This window comes from Aulonocara stuartgranti (genome assembly GCF_965226115.1).
Source record: "Aulonocara stuartgranti genome assembly, chromosome: 22".
In the NCBI taxonomy this organism is placed as follows: domain Eukaryota; kingdom Metazoa; phylum Chordata; class Actinopteri; order Cichliformes; family Cichlidae; genus Aulonocara; species Aulonocara stuartgranti.
In genome coordinates, this window is record NC_138957.1 from 11,111,327 (window position 1) to 11,136,964 (window position 25,638).

Sequence of the window (25,638 nt, forward strand, 5' to 3'; positions counted from 1 at the left end):
ATCTGGATGACATACCACTTACTATGCCAGAAGTCAGCCAGCAGTGCCGGCTTGACACCAGATCCGGGCCAGACCTTACTGCTATGTGGGAATAGTGCATGTAATGCAAGTCCTAACATCAACTTATGGAATGTGGCTCCCATTGTTGTGCATTACTGTGTCATGTTTGCTCATGTAAAGCAGGAACAATATCAGAACTCCTATAATTGTAGAAGAGCAGAAATGTGCTCCTCAAACTAAATATTAATATACTGACTTTATAGCAGTTTCCCAGGTAAGAAGCTGAAATTGGTCTAAAATGTTAAGATTCTTTTTTTCCTAAGCTGATTTGCAAAACTGTTGCAAACACAGTTTGCTGTTTCCACGTTATTGATTTTTCATAGCTAGACTTAGTTTTCTTAGTATAATCTGTCTCCTGATTCACCATACTCATTCAAATATCACCGAGTAGGCCTGGGCATCACTATGATGTTTTTTGTTATGGTGGTTCCACCTACCCGAGTTATATTCTGAACCCGGAAGAGACGGATTATAACATCATCGTCAGCTGTCCTGGACAGAAGCTCCACGGTCATGGGTCCAAACTGCTGCAGCCCAGGTTCAGGCCAGTACTGCAGACAAGGCTGAGACGAGAAAGGAGGCAAGAAGAGAAGGGAGCAGGTCATTAGCCCACACTTGCTTGAGGCAGTGCAAATAATTATGTCAGCACCCAGTGATGGTGAAGCCAGTAACAAGACACCTGAGTATTGACAGGAGAGACAATTAGCCTAAATGACAATGATTATCTACAAATGGCAACTGTGAATTAAATGAGCAAAAAAACAAACCACTCGTCAGCGGGAACAATCCTTCACATAAGCAGCGGTCACCTAGCTTGAATTATTCATGAGTCCCAATCATTACCATTAGTACATTATAAATTAATGGAGTAAGAGACCTTGGCTGTGCTCGGGAGAGATAAACAGGAAGTTAGCTGAGAGGTTGGACGCTCACAAAAGACAAGGTCTCCTATCACTGCCACTTCAAAAGCGCATCCCCTGGCCAAGTGGGAGTGGAGGGGGGGCACACACAGGGGAGCAAGCGCTGTCATATGGACGTATTCTGCAGTGACTTTGGGGTTGAGCAGATCCTTAGAGTAGGAAGTGATAACGGCATTTCACACTGACAGAAGGGTATTAACCGGTGACATTGGGCAGGAGGGGCGATAAATATTTATACATCCAGGCAGGAGACAGGCAGCTCCAAGTTAAGAAGGACAAATTGAGTGAGTGTGTGTTGGAGGGTCAAACTGTTAATCCACTGGTAGTGAGACAAGGAGGAAGACGAAGAAGAAGAAGAGAGTGACAGAGAAAAAAGGACAGGTTGCAGCTGACAGGCATAGTGGAAATGGTGAGCAGGAACAAGACATGACACGGTGACAGAGGAGCGATAGCGAGACAGCAGAACAAACCCACGCATGAGCAAACATGGGCCCAAACGATAAGAACGTGTTAATGCAGTGACGGGCTGTGTAAATGAATTGGATGGCATGAACAGAGGATTGAAGCTTTGTGCAGATGACCTCTCCAAACTGTGTGTGACTCACATTCATATCTTCTTTTAAAGGAAAAGAATGACATGTTGACGCTGTTAGTGTCCATGCACTATATTAAAAAGAAAGCCTTGTAAGCAGTAATCTTTGTTTTGCTAAGATTTTTAAATACAGGCTTCCCAGCTGTGACTACAAGTAGTGCTGGAGCCTGTTTTATGGATACATGTTCTTTTTATTTATTAGCTGACAATATAAGGAGTGTCAGCATGGCAAATGACAAACACTCTATTTCTGTGATTTCAGTTTTAGCAGTGCTCATTTTTAAACAGTAAAAAAAATCATTATATTCGATATAAGCAATCATCGAGTTTTAGTTTGTGATGTCATTTCCAAATGGAATTGATAGAGCTGATTGCAGCATTCCTGTTTATTGTATTTATCTGAATGCTACTCAGATAGAATATTTTGTCTTTCTTTTGACTGGTGACTTTATTGTTTTTTATCTATTTATTCATTTTATTTCAAAGTGACACATTATACCATTAAACGAATGAGCTATGGCCAGCAGTTTTTCAGGTCCGCTCAGAAGGAAATACAAAAGAGTAGGAAAAACTAAAAGGTCCTGAAAGAGGTCTGAAAAGGGGCACTTCCTGCAATTCATGCTCCCCTGATGCTACACTCCGAATTTCCTCCGCAAATCATAATATCAGTGCTGTGGGACTGATTTAACTGCAAAATGACACAGGCAGCAGGCAACCTCGCTTTCACTGGAAAACAAAAATCTGGCAACCAGTTGAGTCAAGTCTGCTGCTGCAAAGAGACGTGTTGCAGATGAGTTGTACTCATCAGTGCAGATGAACTCAGAATGACTGCAGTCTGTCTGCATTTCTAAACTAGATGATAATTATTTGCAAACCTGCTTGAAAGTAATTTCAGTCAGTCAAGTTGGATTCTTTAGAGTCAGACGGCCTCCCACCAGGTAAACTGTGCAGTTACCTTACAATCGAAAATGGTTGCCCAGAGTTTGAGCGGGCAAAACCCTCCATATCTGGACACTGCAACTACTTGCAATTGGTCTCTGACAGCAAAGAAATTCAGTGTAACAACCAATTGTTTCTAGATGCACATTCTATTTTTTTCTAGTGTTACTGAGCCATTGATCAAACAGTTTTTTCCTCAGCTTGTCTTATATTGCATTGGGGGGAACCTGCTCTTAACCTCCTAGGACCTGGCGTCCACATATGTGGACATCACATTTTGGGTTGTCTAGACCAAAATACTAAATTTTGCTCTACAAGGGCCTGATATCCACTTACAAGGACAATATTCTGCCACTGTTCTATCAAAATTTAAAATGAATGTTCTTATATGTGGATCTAATTTTTCTCAGAAACAAAAATCAGGTAAAAGAAAATAATCAGGTAATTCTTTGTTTTTACATTCATCAGGTCCCAATCAGCCCAAATAGCAAAGAAAAATTAAAAATGCATGGCATGAAAGGGTTTGGGTCTTAGAACGTTAAGACTGGAAACCCTTTGAGAAACAATTCATCCACTTTCTTATCTAATTCAGGGTCACAGGGGGCTGTAGCCTATCCTTGTTGTCGTATGGTGAACCTAATATAGGCACAGCACAGAGCAGAAACGTCTTGCATACTACTTCAAAGGCCACCCTAAAAGTTTCTAAACCCCACGAGCACTAATTTCTTTGTAGGGTAAAATGATCTCTTCAAAAGCTCCCAGCGGAAAGAAACTGGATGTGCTGCTCCAATCTCCAGGATACCTCAGGTTGTTTTAGCTCTACACGTAGCTTTTTATTCATGGTGTGATCAGCTTTAAATACAATTGATGACATTACAGTGACATGAAAGAGTTTAAAATTTTTTTACGGCAGCCTTGGCTCGCTAAAAAGCCCAATCCAATAAAATTGGGAATGACAGTTTGCATGCACTTGCTGGACACTGCTATGCTTGAATTTTGACAAGAGTGTCTGTTAGAATTATTTATCAAAGCAAAAATGCTTTTCACAACCCAAATTAAGTTCATCCATTGCTTTATTTTTCTGAATGATGTAAATGTTTTAAATTTTGATGCATCTTTTAAACATTTTGTTTGGAAAACAAGGTCACCAAGGTCCTTGAACTGCAGTATCTGAAATAGAAATGTTTCTCTCTTATATATAACAGTAAAAGTGCTCCTCATCTCTGCTGCTTGATTTCTGAGGTTGGAGGAAATGCTCCTTGCAAGCAGACTTAAAAGGGAGCTTGACAGCGCTTTAGTTATGTTGCTTTTTTCTGTTCTTTTTCTCTGCTCTTCAACTTAGTGCTTGCCTTGCAGTGCTTGGAAGTGGTAGAAAATTGGTCCTGGCATTCTTCTGACCCTGCATCTTCTTTAGATAATAAATACATTTCACAGGGTAAAAGCTGCACCGGTGGCAGCAGTTAAACCTGACTGTGCTGAATAACAGAAAACATAAGATAAATTATATAGATACAAAATAAAGCCAAATGCCTCTGTTTTTGGACATAAAGGGGTTTTTTTGTATTCAGGTAAAAAGAAAATTCAGTATTGGAGTAATATGTATATTTGAGAGTATGCAACTGTATGGATTAATCAAAATCCTGCTGTATTGCAGATGTTCTCAGATAGTGAGACTTAATCGCCCATGGCTGAATTATAAGTTGTAAGCTGATGAGTTAGATATTAGAACTTAAGTTAATAATAAAATTCAGTCTCAGTCCCTTTTCTCTTACCCAGGCTGAGTTGGACTGGTTGAGCTGATTGAGCATCACCACAGAGGTGCAGCCGTAGTCATACACGAGCCTCCAGAAGTCGGTGGTTGTGCCGGGCAGTGGGTGTGGCGTCACCACAAAGGCAGCAGGCCGGAGGAAGCTGTCTGCGAGCGCTGCATTGATGTAGTTGCTGCTCTCTCCTTCTGTGGTGACGAGAAAGGCCAGCGAGCGGTCCGGGGGCAGCACATCCATGCTGCGGTTCTTCTCACGGTTTCGGGGCATCAGGGAGATGCTGCACTCCTCCACATCCAGGTGAGGAGTCACAGAGTTCAGAGTCTGGGGAGGAGGAGGAGGAGGAGGAGGACCGGGGAAGGTAAAGGAGAAAGGAGTGTGCAGAGAAGATAATTAGAAAGACGGGCGTGTGTTTGAGAATGTTTCCACATTCTAGATTGGGAGATAAAATGAAACACTAAGAATAAAGATTGTGATAAGAGGAGAGAGACGCAGCAAAACAGAAATGGGATCAAAGAGGGATTGACAGAGGCAATGAAAATGTTCTCTGCTCAAGCAGCTTCACTGTCAATACCTGACAAGCATACCTATCTTAGAAAACTTTAAAACACATTCATTATCAGTTTAAACCCCCACAGGGTTTAATAGATAAAAACACATTTATTGCAATCTAATACACTACAAAAAGCATATTATCAAGGGATTGGAAATTGAAAGGGAACGATTATCTAAGCTGCCAGATAGCATTGTGAATGATGCCCCATTGGTTTAGATAAAACGAACAGAACTTGTAACCATAATATTGCATTTGGGGAACAAGTTGCCGTTATGAGCGGGGAGCCGCTACACAAAGGTCACCAATCAATAACACATGTATAAAGAAAAGCAACAATACTACATAAAGAACAAATACACAATGTGGATTTCAATCTCTAACGTAAAGCTTCTAGTGATGACTGAGTGATTTCGTGCATCAACATGATGTCCAGATGAACAGAACTGACTTTCTGGGATTCCCTCACCTGGACGATCGAGGATGCATACGAGCTGTTTGTTCGACTGATACAAAAATCAAGTGTTTTCTGTTTGGGAATGTGGTAGTGAGTGTTCAGACACCTCCATTGGAGTTTGTGATACTTTTAACTTTTAATAAGTAATTTAAAGTGCGAAGATCCTCAGGCAAGTTCAGAAGTGTCTTTTTTTCCAACTTCTAAGTGGGTTTAAATCTTTATGGGTGTTTTTTTTTTCCTTTTGAATATTCATTTGCTGAACCGATTTAGGTGAGAAAAGGATCCAGAACACAGATTCAACAAATATGTGCCTCTGTAGACAACAAAAAAGTAAAAAGTGCTGATTTGCTGTGATTCAGCTGATTTCACAACATGCATAACATGTGAATTTTTAACTCTACCCCAGTTTGAAATGAAAAACGACGTCATCGTCTCTCAGTATTACCTGAAACTCCTCCTTCAGCTGCGAACTGTTGCTCTGTGAGTCGACCTTTAGCATTTCTTTGTAAGTGAGAGCAAACTCAGTCACAGGGATGGCAGTCTCTCCACACAGACAAGCCTCCAGAATGGCATCGTGGATGAAAACATACTGTTCCTGAAACACACACAGAGGGTAACGCATTCCCACTTTTCCCAAGTCACATAAAACCCCTCCGTCTCACCAAAGAGCGGCCTCACTGTTAATTGCCCACTCGTCAAAAACAATGCTGAATTTAATTAATGCTGTTGACTAACAGTCAGAGCTGTTCAATACTCTTCACATTACCCTGCCGACACTCGGGTATTGTTTCCAAGCAGAAAAAAGTGTCCATAAAATGGGGTAAAAAAGTCCAGCAAACACACATCAGAGGAGCTAAACACTGCCCACACGCACCATTTAAAAAAGTCACGAGCTGTGCAATTAACGAGGAAACTAGGAAATATGTTTTGATGTTCAACAAAACAACAGATCAAAGAGCTGAGGATACATTCATAATTACAGACATAAAACTGTCCCTCTTCCAACTTATTTATCATTTTTAATATGCTCTATAATTGTACTCATATTTAACTGGTAGACAAGCTGCAGCTAAGAGAAGAGATGAAATTAAAGGGAAATAAATACTATTGTTTGTGTATTTACTGTGCCCGACTTATTAAGAAAAGAATGACGTTCCAACTTTTAATAGTTTTATTTATTGCGGTAATTAATGTCTTTCTCCCGCTTATTTATTTGAAGATTGTGAGTTCACTCTAAGCACACTTTGAATAAAAAAAACTGTGAGTTGTGAGTTTATTTATACAATTAAAGCAAGGATTTTATCAAATGAATGAATGATATTTGTCTTTAATAAAAGAAGTCTGACACTGGTCTTCTACACTAATGTAGCTGCTTCTTTGCTAATTCAACATAATTACATTTTTAAATATATATTCAGTGTAGAATCGTTTTTGCATGAAACAGTTACAGATAATATAATTAGTTAAAGACAATATTGTACATTTACATAATTAAATACATGTATAAACAGATGGGTGTATATGTGTATACATCATTTCCCTACATTTGGCTCCGTCAAAAGTTGGATAGACAGTATTTTATAGAAATAAATCAGAGCTATAATATATATACAGCAATGCCTTGAAGGTGGCTTTTTACTTACTTTACTTCTTCATATTAACAATCATTTACATTTTTTCTTTCTTCTTTAAAAACTAATTCTTCCCCATATTTTTATAAAAGTCAGACAGCACGATTAATCACTTAATTTGAGGTGTTTCAATGACTGAAAACACCTGAATTCAAAGATTAAAACCCATGACCCATCGCCTTTATCCATGCTACTTTTTTTGTCAGTTTGGCCTCAATCAGCACTATTGTAGAAAAAAAAAAGGAAATGAAATGAAAAAACTATTTGTAAATTGTAAAGTTAGGCAGCTTTACAATGTTCTATCAATAACTAATATTACAGTTGAAACAAAAATGATTTATGTTTATGAACTAATACCTGCTGTTAAGGCTAAACCTGTGAGCTTCTGTTAAAGCCATCAGCATGGCATCTCTAACCACATTTCCACTCTCCCACTCACCTCAGTCTGGATCATGTTGATGCGACGTGAGCAGAGGGTCTTAACACAGTTGTAGATGTCCACCACTCCTTCACACTCAGCCATATCCAACATGACATCTAGAACGATGTAGCAGCCGGTCCTGCCTGCCCCCATGCTGTCACAGAGGAGAGGGGAGATGGATTAGAAGGCCTGAATATACCACTGAAAAGAAAAAAAACTCAATGGGGATCCTTTCATTAATAAATGAGATTCTTTAACTCGTGTACAAATGGAGCTTTTGTCCTGCAAATAAAGACAGTAGATACACGAACCTTCTATCTTCTATCATAGCTTGAAGTTTCTCTGCTCTGGCCTATGCTTTGCTTTAACACTGCTGTAAAGATGTTCAGATGTCTGTGAATGCTTCAGCTCTTTCTAGGTAAGGCTTAGTTACTTTAAAACTGTGCCTGCACTGGGATATCCTATAACGCTGGGATATCTTATACCCAAAGAAATATTTGTCTTCATATAGCCATTGCTCTTCCACTGAAAGGAAAAAACACTCTCAGCGGTGCGCCAGTGTTGTTAAAAAAGTATCACTTATGATAAAACGGAAAAGCATCACAGCTTGATCAGAATCTGAAATCCAAGAGAGGGTGTACACTGGCAGACTGGGCTGAAATAAAAACAAACACCAAGAACAGATCTCAGCATGTTGGTGATTATTACAAATCCAAAGTGACTCAGTGATATTTACCCCTGCTTATATTTCTCACAGTTGACCTACTATACGGTGCTGCTATTTTGACAGTTGAGTTTTTTGGACTGACTTGGTGCCATATAATACACAGTACGATCAGGTTATAAAAGGCAGACAGCACAAAAATAAAAGTAGCTGTTTTTCCATATTATTGAACTAATCACAAACTCTTGCATTTAAATCTGCTGCAATGACCCGGTTACTGCGTTCACCAGATATCAACACAATTTCGATCTGCTCCTCACGTGTTAACCTCTTCAACATGTCAATGGCTGTGAACAAAGAGAAACTTGTAAATAAGTCATGAAAGAATAAAGTTAGGTTGAAACCAAGCACACCATTGTTTTTCTTGTGACATTACCAATAAGTTTGATGTGTCACATGGCCCTCTTTCTATTGAAAAAACAAAAGTTGTATCCAAGATGGCCGACTTCTAAATGCCCGCCATGGTCACACCCATCTTGAGGAGTTTGCCCCCTCACATATACTAATGTGCCACAAACAGGACTTTAATATCACCAACCATTCCCATTTTATTACGGTGTATCCATATAAATGGCCCACCCTGTATTTACAAAAAGAGTGCAATGAAAAGTTTGTGTGCAGTGGAAACTCAGAGATTTTTGTGACTGACCCTGTTGCATCGACATTTCTCTCAGTTCCTGAAGGGGCAAAATATAGTGTGAATTTTTATTGTATAAATAATATTTAAAACCACCTTATTACCCAAATATGATCACTTGAGGTTAAAGAAGAACTAAGATGTGATGGTCAAAACACTAACATTAGGCTTTAAAACATTCATTCATTTCATTTGTGTTTCTCATTAGTTTTTCTGTTGTGAGTGATTACATACGGCAGCTACTTGTGTACACACACTGGATTTTTGCATTCAGACTTGTTTGTTGTAAAGCTGTTTGTTACTCAAACTGGCATTTAATTGATTCATATGACATTTTTTTGACTTTCATCCAGCATCTTAAGCACTTTAGGGATCCCAGGTGTTGAAATAAAATAAATTTCACTGGAGCACAGCAAGTCATGCTCCACTTTAAAGTGAAGGCTGTAGGAACAGTTATCCTGCACATCATTGTATGTTATGACAAAGAGGTAGAGACAGAATGAAATAAATGCATTTTCAAACTTGGTTTCGCTGTGAAGTGTTGGCACAGGTTTGCTGTTGTCAAGTTCTCTAATGGACTTAATAAGCTGACAGGGTGTTACCATAGTTACCAAATGATTTGCACGAACAGAAGCTATGTCACTTATACAGATGGCTTATTATAAGATGCACCAGAGTTGTCTGTGAAGGTTCTCAGTCATCCAGGTCATCGTAGTCTAAGGAGCTTGGAAAGAAAAGCGTCTGTATCCCAGACGCTTTTCTTTCCAAGCTCCTTTCCTTAGCTCCTTAGTTCAATTCACAGCTTTCACAGCAGCCCTAACAAACTGTTGGCAGTGTTACATTAGCAATTTCTCTACAGTAGAAGTAAGTTAATCGTGATTGTAGCATGAAAACTTGTTCTATATTTCTTTCTATATTTTCTATGTTGAAAAAAATGCCCAAATGGATCAAAAAGAAATCTGTGAGCAAAAGCTTCTGCTGCAGGTCTAATAACAATTATTAGTCAACAGACAGCTTAAAAAAATTCTTCCCTGAAAAGCCAGACGCTGTCCTTGCCCGTTGTGAAAAATCCTACCACCTGCGTCTTTGTGAATGTTTTCTGGGTATGTGTGAAGCATTTTATTTTATCAACACTTTTGTGCTCTCCACAACACAAACACAGAACAGAGAACAGAGAAGCTGACAGTTATTTTGAGAAATGCAGAAAAACACAAACTGAAGCTAAAAAAACGCAGTGCTAAGTGCTATCTAAGCGCACTGGAACATGTTGAACATGGCGTATTTATAGGAGGGAGTATTTACAGCCACCATATCTGTTAGGCAATTTGCTTATTATCAGGACAGAAGGGATGTTACCTGCAGTGGACCACCACAGGTCCAGCATCAGGAGGAGTCGAGGCCTTGACCCGGCGCAGGAAAGCCAACAGGCCCGTAGCGTGGTACGGCACGCCGTGCTCAGGCCAAGAGGTGAAGTGGAACTGGCACACTTCGTGTTTGGCAGGGTAACCTCTCTAAAACAAACAATGAGTCAGGTGTAATGTGAAGTGATGATTATAAGAAGTGAAATAGCTGAAATAAAAAAGACATGAGAGCTGAGCTGCTGGGTACAAATGACGCACACCGGCCACGCTCACAGGTTTGATATAAAAATAATGCAAGAGTATGACTCACCCTCTCCATGGCAAAGGTGCGCACAGTGTACTCTGCAAGTGTTTCAGTCTTCAGCAGTGTTATCTTGATGTCACCGTAGAGCTCTGTGTCATCGGGCCAATACTTACAGCACTTCATCTGAACAAAGAAAGTTCAGTTACAGGTTAAATACAGTTAATGTATGGCTGAATTAATATAACCAGGTATTAATTCAGCTCAGCTCAGTTATAATCACGTCACAGTGCTTTATATCATAAGGTAAGGAAGCTACAGTGACAGTGAAAATCTTAATAATCAGACGACGTCCTCTATGAATGAACACTTGGCGAAAGTGGGAAGAAAAACCTCCGTTCTTACAGGAAGAAACCTCCAGCAGAATCAGGAAAGACAGGGGCGGCCATCTGCTGTGACCGATGGGGGCGTTGCCCTCTACATCATCAATGTGATTTTATTTCTTAAAAAAACACTAAATAAATAGCACAATTAGGGCTGGGCCATATTATACCGTTCACGGTAATACCGGTATAATGTTAGGCAACGATAGGAAAATGAAATATCGCGATAGAATGGGAGTAAAACGCGCATGCGCAGTGCCTTTGTTTTCATACGCACATGGCCGATTGTTGAGTGAAACAGATGAACCAGAATTGGTTTGTAAAAATGGTGCAACTTCCGTGATGTGGAACTGGTTTGGTGTTTGTCCGTCAGATACACAACAAAGCACATTTTTTTGCAGAACATGCAAGCGGCCGTTGTTATTGTCGTATTTGTCGGACTAAGATGCTCTTAAATCTGGGAGTAATCTGGGTCCTAAACTCCGTATGTTTCAGGTCAAACAACACTGCAGCATCACTTAGAATTAAAAACTGTCTAAATTCTTTCATTTTTAATAAAACGATCAGCATTGCTGCTTTACCAGGTGTAACTATAAAGTTTAACTTCCAGGCATCCATGAAAACAAAATGTATTACATTTAACGGAGTTAGAAGTTAGCAGGAAGCTAGCGGAAGTTAGCTCGCTAGTTTCGCTAGTTACCTAAGCATGATATAGCATGTTCTGACGGAGAGATTTCTGAAAAAAATCAAGCGTACAGCTCTGCTATCACTTCCAACATAAATGAAGACAGGAAACTAAACAGCAGTGACGTTTGTAGGGTTACTGAAATTGGGCTAGCTGGTATTTAATGATGTGCTACGTGATCGCTAGCGACACAGCTATGTTAGCATAACATAAACAGTGAAGCTGGAGGACGAACACTAACACTTTTCCACTTATAAAAGTTAACGTGAAGGTTCTTCATGGTTAGAGACAAATGCAATCGCATGGCAGGATACTGTAAACGGACCAAACTTCAGTCAGGAGAACAACTGAGATAATCCATCCACAATACGAGGTTAGTCATTAATATACTGCAACAACATGGGAATAGAGCAGCTGCCAGAGAATTCAACATTAATGAATCAATGGTACAGAAGTGGAGGAAGCAAGAAGAATGAGTTTAATAAAGTTTGATTTATCTGACTGCTTTGTTTCGCTTAATGTGCCTTATAATCCCGTGCACCTTATGGTCCGAAAAATACATACTGCACACTGCAGTTTAATGTTGCAAAGCACCTCTTTTTAACTTCAGTGGATATTATACATGGTTATGCTCAGGATATATATGTCAGCCCATTTTTACTGGAAATGCCTTTTGGTTAAACTTTCAGCAAGGAATTTGCATTTGCACTGTTACATTTTTATAAAGCTTTAATGTACATAAAAACCAGCTTCTTGTTTAAGTGAAAATAAATGGAAGGTTGTCTTTTTGCGCTAGTAATGTTGTGGAGTTGTATTTTGTCTCGCATCAATTATATCGTCGGTTATATCGTTATCGCAAATTTTCAAATATATATCGTGATAAATATTTTTGGCCATATCGCCCTGCTCTAAGCACAATGTATTTTGAATTGTACAAAAGTGCTGGATGTAGAACAAGTTCTTAAAATAAAAATCACATTTATATTTCTTAATTCTTTTAATTGACAGAAGGTTTCATAAAAGAAATTTAAAATTGATTAATTATTTCACAGTTCAGGCTTTTATATTTTTTTGTCCCTGTTAATATGTGACCCTGGCCGACACTTGCTTCGACGTGTGATTGGAAAGTTATTTGAATTTCACAAAAAGAGATGCCGTTCCATGCTTTATGTTTCATTTATGCTTCTGGAAGGGAAACAACTGCTAAACTGTAACTTCTATTCTAAAAGCCTGCTTGAAATGTATTGCAGTTTAAAATGAGTGAGAAGCAATCTGTGGAGAAGATTGTGAGGTGCAGGCCTTTCATTTATTTTCATGATTCAAAGCATTATTTCCAGTACTCTGTCATGCCAACAGTCTATTGAAATGTACACATTACTAAACACAGCTAATTTAACTAACAAAACTTGCTAGCTAATTTAGAATCCAGAGACTGTAAAGTTAAGAAAAAATGAAAACTTAAATACGATCACTAACCTGAGCTGACACAAGATTTTTGTTTACTATGTACTGAAGTAAAACATTACACTAAAGCAATGTCAATCTAAATGTTCGTTTTAACTAAGCATAGTAAGATTTGCTACAGACTCAATCATATTTAGGGTGAAATACATATTAATATAAAATAGTTACACACAAAATATTTAACAACCGCAAACAGTCAATTACTTTACTGGTTAAGATATTTCTTAGGTTTCATTAGAGCAACCCAAGAAACTACTTAGAAAGCTACCTAAAAGCTCAGTCACATGAGAGTAAAAATGGGATGGCAACCTCCCTGCAATTAGGGACAAATTGCTGCCCAGAAATTGCATTGATTTTTTTCACATTCAGCAAACAATTGCAAGTAATTTCTGTGACCAAACGGTTGCCCAAAGCCTGAGCATGCGGCACCCTCAACTTCTGGGTAACCACTTTCGATTGCAAGGTGAGTGACAGTGCTACTTGCAGTGCCACTTGGACTGCCTTCTAATTTATAAAATCAGACAAACCAGTCTGAGCCAGTCTCTGCTGATCACTGCAACATTAAAATTGGGGACTCAACTTAACTGGTTGCCAGCTGTTTGTATTCTGGTCGCATTCCTATATAAAGGCAAAGTTGTGGAGCAACTGTCTGCACTTATGCCATTTTGCAGTTGTCCTGCAGCAAGTGTGTCATTCTTTGTGGAAGAGTTTCTGAAGTTCTCTCTCAACTGTATGAGCTTCTGAATGTATACAGTTAATGTGAATTTCTGTGTAGATTGCAACATGTTTGCAACAGATGCCAAATTATTACAGTTCACTGTTGTATTACAACAAACCAAATTGCATGTAATCAGCAATTTGTTCTCATTCAACTGCAAACCGACATGTCCTCATGCACCAAAGCTGCTCTGAAGATGTAGATCATGTGCCCGAGGAACCGTTTCAAAGGCAAAGAGATCACTGCAAACATTTTGCAGTAAGTTTGGTTGTGTTGTGGGCTGTTTTTGCTGGTGTGACTGTAGTATAACAGTTTGTGGTATCCCAACAGTATGCCCTTTTCTGTTCACTACCAATAATGCTTCCCTAACTGAGGTATATTTCTTAGTTATGATATTTTAGGAATTGTACAGTTGCTTTTGTATACATTTTGAGTACAAACTGTAGCTTTCTGCATTCAGCAGATAGGAAGAGTATAAGCGTCTACTGTATTCCAGTACTTCACCATAGGCCTTCATCAAATTCAAAGCTCTGACCTTGGACCACAGCCACCAAAGTAAAAGGTGATCCCTCATGATCAGACAGCTGCTGCCATTTCCTCCCACAAAAACAGAGTGGAGCAGCTCTTCTAATATATAGCCCCTGATAAAGGGAACTTCAGAATCCATCTCTCCATTCATCTTCACAGGCGGCTAAAGAGGTCACAGGACAAAGGCGAGGGAAACCTACCCTGCCCACCTCCACCAGCTTGGTGATCATGACAATGCTGAAGCAGTTCTCCTGCCAAACCATCCGCCAGAAATCGTAGATCATCTCTTGCTTGGGGCCTGTGGAGGAGGAGATACACAACAGAGTTACAAGTGGAAGAGTGGAAACAGGGAGGAAGAGGAAGAGAAGTTACAGAAGGAGAGAGGACGATATGGAAGGAAGAGAGATGATAATAAGTCAGAGAAAATAGCAGCAATAACCATCAATGTACAGGCAGTGTGTAATCCATGCCAGGGAATAGAGTAACAATGTGTCATTCATGAACTATTGCCCGCTCTCTGTTCTAATACTACGGAGAAATGTCATTTCAATACACCCACAAATCCTCCGCCATTGTGCAAATAAGCTTCTGTGTTGCCTTTCCCAGGCACCAGTGGCTGACACAAATCACAGCTTCCAGGAGAAGATGACACTTTCATTGATTTCATTACACTGTTGTGTTAATAATATCACAAGGTCCTCCTTCATACTGACTTCTCTGCCAAACGCACTACATGTATTTCAGCGAACGAAGTATGGATTCATTTCAGCCCACACAGTTTGTCTAACAGAAATATCATCTTCTTTCATGTAACTGCTCTAAATGTCTTTGTATGCAAAAACATCCACATAGTAATTTTTCCTGTGTAAATCTGGGCCCGAGATCACAACTGAACCTCACAGACACTTAAATCATCAGGCTGATGATATTTGACATTTTCTGTACGAAATGAAGAGTCACTACTACTAAGCTATGACTGCATAATCAGATTCTTACACATCTTAGTCCTCTTTGCATGGAGCTTCACTGCTGTCCAGAAAATGTTACAAAACATGAGTGGGCCACACTTTGGCAGCGGTTAACAAAAAAACCACAAACTACACACTGCTTGAAATTCTCTTTAAAGCAGCAAATACATTTTTTTAAAAAAAGCTACTGGAAATACCCTTAAAATGCAATTATTTCCTTGATAAAGTTGTCATGATCCTGGGCCATGTTGGCCCAGCATTCTTAGTTTCATGTATATTTGTATTTTGTTCCTTATTTGACTTCCCCTTGTGACTTTTACCCCCTGTGTGCCCCTCTGTGTATCTGTGAGCCCTCGTTTCCCCCCGTGTTTTATTCCATGTTTTCCCCCAGCCCGTTATGTCTGTGCTCTCCCCGTGCTCCCTCTCTCCTCCTGTCTGCGCCTCTGTGTACTTCCTGTTTTACTTTGACAGTCTCCCGTCAGTATGCGTCATGTTGTGTTGCTCCTGCCCTGTCTCGTTACGATTATCTGTGTCAGCTGTATACATATTATTAAGCTGTAATATGTGTACATACATATTAAGTACATATTATTCAAATCTTGAGATATATGTAGGAAAGAACAAGCACACACGAGGTGAAAAAAAATCCTCTCAAAGCTGGGACTAACACAAAAACTTCCACTGAGGCACATATGATAATGGACTTCAAGATTGTGTGTGATGCTCTTAACTTTGTACTACCCACTTTCTGCCGTGGCCAAACAAATTTCCCATGTGTGGGACTAACAAAGGTTTATCTTATATTATTTTATCTTCTCTAATATCTTATCTTATCTGACCTTCCAGTCTGTCCGTGCAAACTCACTGGCCACAGTTCACCAGTGTTTGTCTCAGCAGATTCACAGATTTACTGGGAAATAGAAATATAGATGCACTGTACGTGCGGGTGGTCAGAAATTAACTTTCTGTAATGTTCATATTGATTAAGCCTCCAAATCCTTTTAATAAACTCCTGCAAACGAATTCAAATATTCCCCTTTGACTGTGATCTCCAAACGTAGATATGTCAGGTAGTTTCATGTCCTGACACTGAGATTAAAAAGAGCAGCCTGACTGTTTAAAGTCAACTGTGTGAGAAACAACAGTGTGTGATGTGAAAAAACATTGATCACTTAATCGCTTGCTTAGAATGCAATGTTCTGGTTGGAAGCCTTGGGTCCTGGTATTCCTGCAAGCATAATTCCATACAACCCTCCCACCTGAGCTCCACCCCCTGGATCAATGACTTGTCGGCAGCAGAACCCTCCCAGCAGAGCAATGTGCCCCTCACATAGTGGAGAAACTGCTGAGGTAGAGTTCAAGGAACACAGTGAAGTTTTTTCCACAAACTTCAAGAAGTCCAGTGACCCTTAAAGTTTATATCTGAAAGAGCTGAAACAATGAATGCTTGTACACACTGGCTACCAAAAAGGCACTTCAAAAGTCTGTCCTGCCAAAGGAAGAGAGAGGGCAGAGAGCTTCAGGTGTTTTTCTTTTTTTTTAATAACTCTAATTTGTGTAAAAATTAAATGAGAAAGGCAATACAGGGTTTCTGAGGCTTTGTGTTTCAACAGATAGATAAATAAATAAATAAATAGAAAGAGATATAAAGCAGTTCTTGTTTTCACAGCTTTTATTTGCACAGTTGTGGAATCAAAAAGCATGCCTTTGACTACATGCCCCAGGGCAAACATGCAAAGACAACAGGAGGAGGAACAGCGTTACTTGCCTGTTAAAATCAGAGCATGACAAGAGCTCTGGCTTTCGTAACAGCCGTGTACTGGTCTGTATTGATTCCAGTCAACCCAAGGTGAGTCAGCTCCAGCCTGAGTACGTTTTAAAGTGCGCACGTGGGCAGCTACTTTAACCACTGTTTTTCCTCCTCCTTACGGGTTATTCATGGCTCGCCCCCCTGTTAGCGATTGCTGCAGTCTTATTTTATGTGTATTAGATATGCGAGATGATAATTTTTCAGCAGTAGGAGAAGCGCACTAATACATCACCAGAGGGAGGGGACAGTCAGGCGAGAGATGGATCATGTTTGATCCCAGCAGCTGGGTAAATCTGTATGCACGGCATAACTTACTGCCCCTGTGGACCGGAGTTTGTGGAGTACACTTAGCATTTCTCCTCCCTGTCTGCCTCTCCTATCACCCGTCTCCTCCCGCTCCCCTGGACATAATAGAGAGCTAGCCCAAAGCACCTGCTGCAAGAGCTCAGCTGTCTTACGACTCATCTAAGATACAACAAATCAAACCCAACACATCGCCACAGCTGACCACCCGGGGCTCACGGCACACGTATGCACAGCATGATGCTAGGAGTGTGCAGAGTGTGAGGGGCAAATTGCAGCTTTAATGATGAGTCACTGTACGTACACTCTACAGCAGCGGTCCCCAACCTTTTTTGCGCCACGGACCGGTTTATGCCCGGCAATATTTTCACGGACCGGCCTTTAAGGTGTCGCGGATAAATACAACAAAATAAAACTAGTACCGGTACCGAAAAGACCCAGGAAAACCGAGTAAACGATAAAAACGATAACAAAATAATGCTGAAAACTGATAAAAACCCTGAAAACTATACATTTCACACCTGAGCCTCAACTCTCGCGGCCCGGTACCAAACGACTCACGGACCGGTCCGAGGCCCGGGGGTTGGGGACCGCTGATCTGCAGTACATGAGTCTCACAGCTAAAGTAATGCTGTTACCTCCTCAACTATAACTTATTTCCATAGTGTTATTTATAATTTCAGCTACACAGCAAATTCAAAAGTGTTAAATTTTTTGGTGTTAATAGTCTCCTTGCAAAAGTAGAGTTAATTTTACTCTAAGCAGAGTCACATTCTTTTAATGTAACTCTGAGGTATAAAATGATCGTAGTTAAAATCGAGTGTTAAAAATGAGTGTTTCTATTTCAAATCTGGAGGTGTTACAATGGAAACATTAACTCTTGACCTCTTAACTCTGAACTCCTACAGGGGCTATGACACCAATAGAGTAAATTCACAGACTCCGCCCCCAGCACGGCTCCAATCGAAGCTGAAGTGAAGCCGTTTCAGAACATTTTGCTCTACATATTTGAGTTGTTTGCCATGCTTGGTAAGTCATTTTTTCAAAGATTGTTTCAATTGTTATTAGCTTTTACTTCTGTGGCTCTTTGGAGTTGAGACAAAGCTGTGTGAAAGGCATTAGCCATGTTGCTCGCTGATAGCATAATATTCTGTTTTAGCTAGCTGAAAGGTATTGTTTGCGGGCAAATACCACAGCCTTGAAAAAAAGCTTGCATGTGAATTTTCAGTCAAACTTTTGGTCAAATACACCTAAAACAATGTCTAGAATGTGAAATGTTGGTATAATGGTGCTACTTGAAGCCTGAAAACGATCGCCCATAAAAAAAAATAAAAAAAACGAGCAAACAGCAGTAGCAGACGTCCTGACTGGATTCTACGGTAGCATTTAGATTCCTCCAGAGTTTTGTGCACACGGTTTAGGTAAAAATTAAAAAAGTTGAGGTTTTACATTTAGTTCAGTATTACCTGTTGCCTGTGTCCTTGTCTTTTGGGAAAATACTTTACACAAGTAATGGCTCAAAGAGGATTCCTTTTTTTTTTTACTGTGCTGCAATTGTTTACTGGATTATTTGTGCCGTTAATTAGTGTCAACTAATTTTTATTCAATCTCCACACAGGATATGCTTGTGAAGATGGAATATGGGGGAGAGCAGAAGTGCGTTGAAGTTCCACAAAGGGATGAATGAAGGACATGCATATTGTATTGAAGAAATAAGTGATGAGAATGCTGTTATTTGCATTTACCATGTCAGACCTTTTGATAAACAAAATTCTAATGAAAGTGAGAACATGTACACTGTTACATCTTTCAGAAAATGTTTTAAAATTGTGGTGCACAGTTCAGAATAAATGTTTTTCAAAAACCATTGCATCTTTTTAGTAAATGTTTATTTCCAAAAGAAATTTCTAGAAGTTCAGAACAGTAAAATTCCCACTTTTTAGAATGAATTAGAAGATAACTCTTACGTAGTTAAACTAAAATACTCTTTGAGAGTTAATATATAAACTCTTAACACCAAGTGTTAAATTATCAACTCCAGACAGATTTGGTGTTTAACACTAAATCAGAGTTAACGTACCAACTCTCCAAAAAGAGTTAAATTAACACTCTCTGGTGTGGACCCATATAGACACTTTAATAGTGTTGAAATCAAATCCGACAGTGTTAATTTGGACATGCTGGATTTGCTGTGTAGTTTTACATTTTACATATTAATGAATTGATTATGATTGTGTATGTACTACCTGGGCCCAAGTCCTCAGTTTAGGTTGATGGCATTTTTTTAGTAGAAAAAGGCTTAAACATGAATTGAGCTGCGGTTTGGGGAAGGCCTCGGAGGGGACTGGCGGCAGTTCCCTATGTACTAATGAGAAGTGAATGAATTGATAAAGGGGAGGAAGGGTAGGGCCCAAAAACAAGAGCGAACAGCTTGTAGAATAAGGGGGGTAAGGGGGGGTGTCATATATAGATAAGAACCGGAAGGGGCGTGTTTGGAGGCGTGGTCCTGCTCCTGAAATTCAGATAGATTCAGATCTCCAAAAAATCAAATATATGGTAACTTAGGAACCCAAACTCATGAATATATTAGACTGCAATTGAAAACGGAGATAAAATAGACTTTCAGCAAACAGCAAATAAAGCAGCAACCTTCTGATCATTAAAGAGCAAATGTGTTTCAGAACTGAGTCCCCACTGAGTGATGCTGAAAGTGTCCAGGAAACAAAACTTTAAGACCTGCTTAAAAAAAAAAGTGTTGATGTCTATCGCTAATTTCTTTCTTCATGCCTTCATCACAACTCTATAGGAGAAGAGAAAAACAATAAGAAATTGTATTTTTATATAACAACCATTTAAATTGAATTATTGCTTGAAGTTATGCATGATTAAACTTAGTTCCACTAAGTTAATAGTGACACAGGCAATTATAGCAGCTAGTTTTCATTAAACTTATATTTAATATATTCAAAAAGTAATTTTCTCAACAAAAATATGTCTCGCTTTGTGCTGTAAGTTGCATTTAACAACTTACAATGTAAAGCGCTGATAAAGTCTGAGGTAAAGATAAAGTCTAAGGTTGTCAGACCTAAGGCTGGATATCAGAGAATAATCAGTTATTTTCCATTTTAAATTAATTAATTGAATTTGAGCATCAACTACAGAGTTTGGAGCTATTTTTTTATTTCTCCATCAATGACAACAGAAAAAAAAAGAATTTTAAAAGTGCATCATATTTGTGCGAGAAGTTAGGTTAGAGCAGGGAAACAAATAAGAGCTGATCATAGTTTAATGGATTCAATTGAGCTTAATAATGTTTTTGAAAAGATGGCTCGATTATTCTTTTTACTGCTTTTTTCCACAATATAGAACAGTTATGTGTTAAACCAGTGTTGCAAAGATGCTCCGACAAACTAGTTTTATCTGTTGTGGCTCACTACTTGCAGAGCTGCAGTGTAAGTCAAGTCAAGGTGAAGACACAGAAACAGTTACAGGTAAGAGTGAGAGTCCTGATCTGTGTATGAGGCAGAGGGCGACACAACCTTATCTATGCGGGACAGAGTTTTGATAATATCCTGTACCAAAGTACATTTAATTCAATTTCAATTCAGTTTTATTTGTACAGTCCCAAATCACAACAACAGTTGCCTCATTACATCACTACTCTCTATTCTCTGGATCAACAGGAGTTGGTGGAAAATGTCCTTTTGTTAACATGTCAGGATATTACAGTCCTGACAGAACCATCCTTCTACTGAACAGAAAACTCAGAGCAGAAAATATTTCCGAGTCCAAAATCGCTCCCAAAATGCTACGTAAAGACAGCTGTGTATTTACTGCCTTATAGACATTTATAACACTATAGGAGTGCCCAATTTTAGGGTACATTTATCAGGATTATTAATATTATTCTATAGTGTCTTCAAAAATTCTACATTGGAACAAAAAGTTCTTTCTAAGAATAATACAACATGTAGCTCCACATTTTTCAGCAGTCACGACAAATCTCATTTTCTGGTCAACATTCAGTGAAATGTGAACTGTCCCGTATTCAGCACAGGGAGTGGTAAATGTGTGACTTTGGAGATGCTGTACATTTGACTTGGTTTAAAAAAGGAAAGCCCACTGAACTGGCTATGATTATATTTGGCAATTCCTGGGATTTTGTTGTGACATGATGCCCCTGTGAGGGGAATTGCAGTGAAAAACTCTGCATATTTGCATCTGTAAAGTGAAAGTGTTAAAGTAAAGGTGCTTATTGGTCTGCCCAGCTGTTTTAATAAACTCATAGTTGTTTTAAAAGATTTATTTTGGGGCATTTAGCTTTGATTTTACAGCAGGACAGTAGAGCAGACTTGAACGGAGGGAGAGTGGGTGAATGGACACACAGGAAATGAGCACGGAGCATTCATTTCCAAAATAAAGGAACTCCTCTGTCTCATTCTTCAATTCATTCTCATTTTGTGAACTGATTTTCAACCACATCTTAACCCAAAGTAAATTTTTACTTCTACTTGAAAGTCACACTGGCACCTCTTCCACCTCCCGCCTGCGCCCGTGTGTGCACGAAGAGCAAAACGTTAAAGAAAGAGAAGGAGAGAAATTTTCAGAGGTTACTTTTGAGAAGCGGCAGAACTGAGAGCAAAGTGAAAGATGGGAAGAAATCAGAGGGGGATTACAGAGTGAAAAACACATTCAGTGAATAAACAGGATCAGAGTCGGCAGAGAACAGAGAAAACGTCTTGCTCTCTCGCTCAGTGCCTGTCTCTCTTTCATTCTGTCTCGCTCTGAGTGAGGGTGTGCCTGAGTGTGCCGCTTGGGAAATGCAGCCTATATAGTGAATCAAAACTACATCAGAGAGATGTTGTGCCACACATGCAGATGGCAGGGAGGAGAGAGACGGAAGCAGAACTTCAGACACAGCGACACTCAGCAGTTTACAGTGTCGGCTGACTGACGGGTACAGTCGGCTGCTCCGAGAGCGTTTCTCACAGATGGAGGAAAAGGCTTGTTTGTGGTGGAAATCCAGATGTGAACGTGATGCAACACGGGCTCCTTGTTGTTTACACATTATTAATTCAGCTAACTCATTTTCATATTGTCAGCTGGGCTGCTGTTGTGCAAAGTACGCTGCAAACAATCTGAAATACCAGCGGTGACACACTGCTGCTGGGTTTCGTGCCGTACACTCACCTTGAGTGGCAATGAAGTGGTTTGATCGCTGGTAGCCCTGTGGGACAGAGAGTGGAGATAAGAAAAAACGAAATCAGACAGAGGGTTAATAATTACAGGGATACATGATAACGTGAACTCTGGGACCAGCTCGGGCCTTGGTGGGACGCGGTATGCTCCACCTTTGACTGAAGATCTTTCTGAGAACTAATCTGTATGTGTGTGTTTGACCAGCCAAAGATTCTTTGGACTGTTTTTGGGCCCTAGCTCTGGGTGAAGAATCTCACTTGAATTATAATGCAGGAAGAAATGGCATTAATTCAAGTTTCTCTCTGCCTGTCTCCGAGCCAGGTCATTCATTCCAGAGCAAGGGAGCTGCATTTCAAAGGCAGCCTAGTGTGTGCTGCTTTGCATGCAGCCTGGGCTGCTGATCAAAGGTAGATTGACAAGTGAGCGATCTTCAGCTCTGGGAGTAATTCTACCTGAGTGACACTGACTGATCTGGCTGTCTCCTTTCTGCTCTGCTTGGCATTAGTGCAGTTATGATACAGTGTGCACGGCCTGGAAGGCTATTAGTGGCGTTCTGGCCCTCCACCAGGCAAAGACCTGTGTGCTGAATGCAAAGTAGTCGAGCATGATAGATCCCCAGAATTAAGATTAGTGCGCTCTCTCATGAATCGCAGGTAAAGTGATTGCAGCCGCTGTATTCAGTAAACATTTGTAAAAATACTGTACAGACACACACAGAGCGCAGTCCCTGTAGCCCCTCGAGCTCATATACATGTATGCACTACTGAGCAAGCAGGAACACAAATTACATTCCATAACTGTCATGCTGGAGAGCAATGCCGAGATGGATGGTCATCGCTACGAAAGACTGCAGCGAACCCATTCCCATGAGCCTCTGTTGCCGAGTTTCCCCTGAGCTGACCGGTTTCCTGTCTGTCACCTTGGCAACCACAGTTTCCAACAGCAGGCAAGCAGAAAAACACGAAGCGATGTGAATTCACAATGGATTGAAAAGAAAAAGTAAAGACATGCAGACGTGGAACGCGTATCAATTCCATCACAATAAGACGAAAAAACGATTCTCAGTTTGTTTTGCTTTGACAAATTTGGCTCGTTCCAACTACAACCTGTGACAAGGAAAACCAGGCCTTCGTGAAATGAACTCATATTCATCATGCATCTCAGAACTGCATATCAGAATCCCGTAGGAACTTTAATCATCCTCGCTGATAGCAGTCAAGGACGTCAGAGACATTTTTGTGTCCTCCTTGCAAAACAGTGAGAATAAGCAATTCAGCCGAGAACCACGGCCTGCATTTGTAAAGCAGTTGCATGAGAAACAAAATAACAGCGGGTGTACGACGAGCTACTTAATCATAAAAAAAAGGCTAAGTATATATTTTAGCAAATCTTACTCATATTATATTCAATACTTTGCTATTGTATTTTAGATTCTAGGGGACACAAATTATTCCTGTTTGAAAGAAAACCAGAGAGAAACATCCTGTGGAGTTCTTTGTGTAAATGGAACAATTACAGTACATCCCACTCAAAAGCTGCTACAAGATGTTTGCACCAATCTTATTATTATCTTTAAAAAAGAAACAGCTCCTAATATGTACACTCCCGTTAAAATCATTTTCCTCATGCAAAAATCTATTTCTTTTTACTCGAATCATGTAGGCAGCAGCAAAATGTGAATCGCTTTGTTGGAAGTCATCTCCTACTGTTGCATGTGTGTCCTGCTCTCAGTAGTACTTCGAACAGCAAAACAGCATCTGCCCATCAATTCATGCAGAGCTTTCATACATGGTTGAAAATTTGGACAGAACTGCCCTTATTAACTGCAGACTATCATAACATTGATGATATATATATATATATATGATGACTGAATTTCGGGGTGAGGAGTCTAAAATTGGATCAAACTATAATGTTGCCCATCTGTTCTATCTGTCCTGACTCCACTGAAGTATCTTCTCCACTGCAATAAATTCTCTAAATAAATACTTTAAAAAGCAGTTCTCTGCTGCTTTCAGGTAAAAACTGCCTGCAAAAAGTTCTCGTCACCACTTCAGCGAACTCATTGTTCTGTCAGCGTTTGATTTGACAGACGTGTCATTTAGCGTTTTGATTTCTGAAGACGTGCAGCTTCAGATGCTTTTGTAGCTATACTTCAGGTATAGTTCAGGAAGTAAACTGTTTGCTTATTGCCATGAAATAGATTTGACATTTAGCTAATATGGATGATTTAAGACTACTTGACACAACACACACAACTGTCAAATAACATTTTCACATCTTTAATTACAATATTCATCTTTTTTCTTCTCCCGTGTGATTAATTAACCCAAAGATGACCTGCTGTGATATGAAACAAGGTCGCAGCAGTCAGATATCGTAAATTAACAAAAGTCTGAGATTTTATATAGAAACGGGTCAGAGCCCAGAGCCAGACAGCCCGCGAGGCTGCGACAGCAGAGATGCATCAAGCTCAGCTGTTTCATCAACATGTGCATATCTATGACAGGCAGTTAGAAAGCTTGTTATTTTGGTGTGCTTTTGTGGCTTACTACCAGGTTAGCTTTTAGTCGAGCCGACGATGACATGTATTTTGTGAAGATAATTGTGTTTTTTTGTTTTCTAGTGTGATCTTGCACCTACTATCTTACGCTGAGATGCCTGATAAATATGGGCTCTCATACCACTGGAAAAGCAGGGTTTTCTTTACTTTTCACTGTCACTGTATATATTTACAATGCCTCCTGTCATACTGTGTGTGTATAAACATGAGCTTTGACCTCGTCTTTTTTCCTCTGTAGTATTCTATCAGCCATTTTATACAAAAAAACTGAGACTGATGTTAAGCAAAAACTCCAGGTGAGCATTTGACTATGGATGAGACTGCTACGGTCAGTTTGGGAGAAAAAAGTTAAAACTCAGAGGAACAGTGAGGGCTAAAAGTGGAAAGGCTCAGCAGCTCAGAGAGGAAAAGCAAAGGAGGATCTGCCAGAAAAGAAGAAGAAAAGCCGTGGAGGGCTGGCAGGGAGAGCCAGAGGAGGCGGCATGAAAAGAAGAAGATGGAAAGCAGAAGAGAAGCAAGATACTTACTTCCCTGTTTATCCGAATCTAAGAGATGCCAAAAGGTTGAAAACAAGGGAGGGTGGGGAACAGAGAGAGATATAGAAGGAAAGTAGGGGAGGAAATAAGAGCTAGTTAATGTGATTAAAGACCAGAAGAAAAGGGTTATGAAATGGTTAGAAAGCAGTTTGCACTGGAAACCTGTGGAGAGAATAATGTCC

The 25,638-nt window shown here is 39.8% G+C and overlaps 1 protein-coding gene and 1 long non-coding RNA gene across 5 annotated transcripts in view; one reads left to right on the plus strand and one right to left on the minus strand.

Moving 5' to 3' along the window:
* The window catches only part of LOC309698717 (receptor-type tyrosine-protein phosphatase U-like), a 263,712-nt gene that overhangs the window by 15,411 nt on the left and 222,663 nt on the right, over nucleotides 1-25,638 (minus strand). For 2 of the 4 annotated variants that reach the window (XM_082521358.1, XM_082521357.1), the window contains exons 20-28: nucleotides 25,448-25,465; nucleotides 22,349-22,385; nucleotides 14,278-14,375; nucleotides 10,369-10,485; nucleotides 10,054-10,208; nucleotides 7,355-7,490; nucleotides 5,730-5,879; nucleotides 4,284-4,598; nucleotides 498-623 (exon numbers count right to left, since the gene is read on the minus strand). In XM_082521358.1, coding sequence (XP_082377484.1) covers nucleotides 498-623; nucleotides 4,284-4,598; nucleotides 5,730-5,879; nucleotides 7,355-7,490; nucleotides 10,054-10,208; nucleotides 10,369-10,485; nucleotides 14,278-14,375; nucleotides 22,349-22,385; nucleotides 25,448-25,465 — 1,152 coding nt within the window. The remainder of the gene's footprint in view (nucleotides 1-497; nucleotides 624-4,283; nucleotides 4,599-5,729; nucleotides 5,880-7,354; nucleotides 7,491-10,053; nucleotides 10,209-10,368; nucleotides 10,486-14,277; nucleotides 14,376-22,348; nucleotides 22,386-25,447; nucleotides 25,466-25,638) is intronic. The other 2 variants (XM_082521360.1, XM_082521359.1) reach the window with 1 other exon arrangement.
* LOC309698734 lies at nucleotides 18,015-19,025 on the plus strand. The gene is made up of 2 exons (XR_014274167.1): nucleotides 18,015-18,187; nucleotides 18,777-19,025. It is a non-coding gene; the product is annotated as an uncharacterized lncRNA (long non-coding RNA).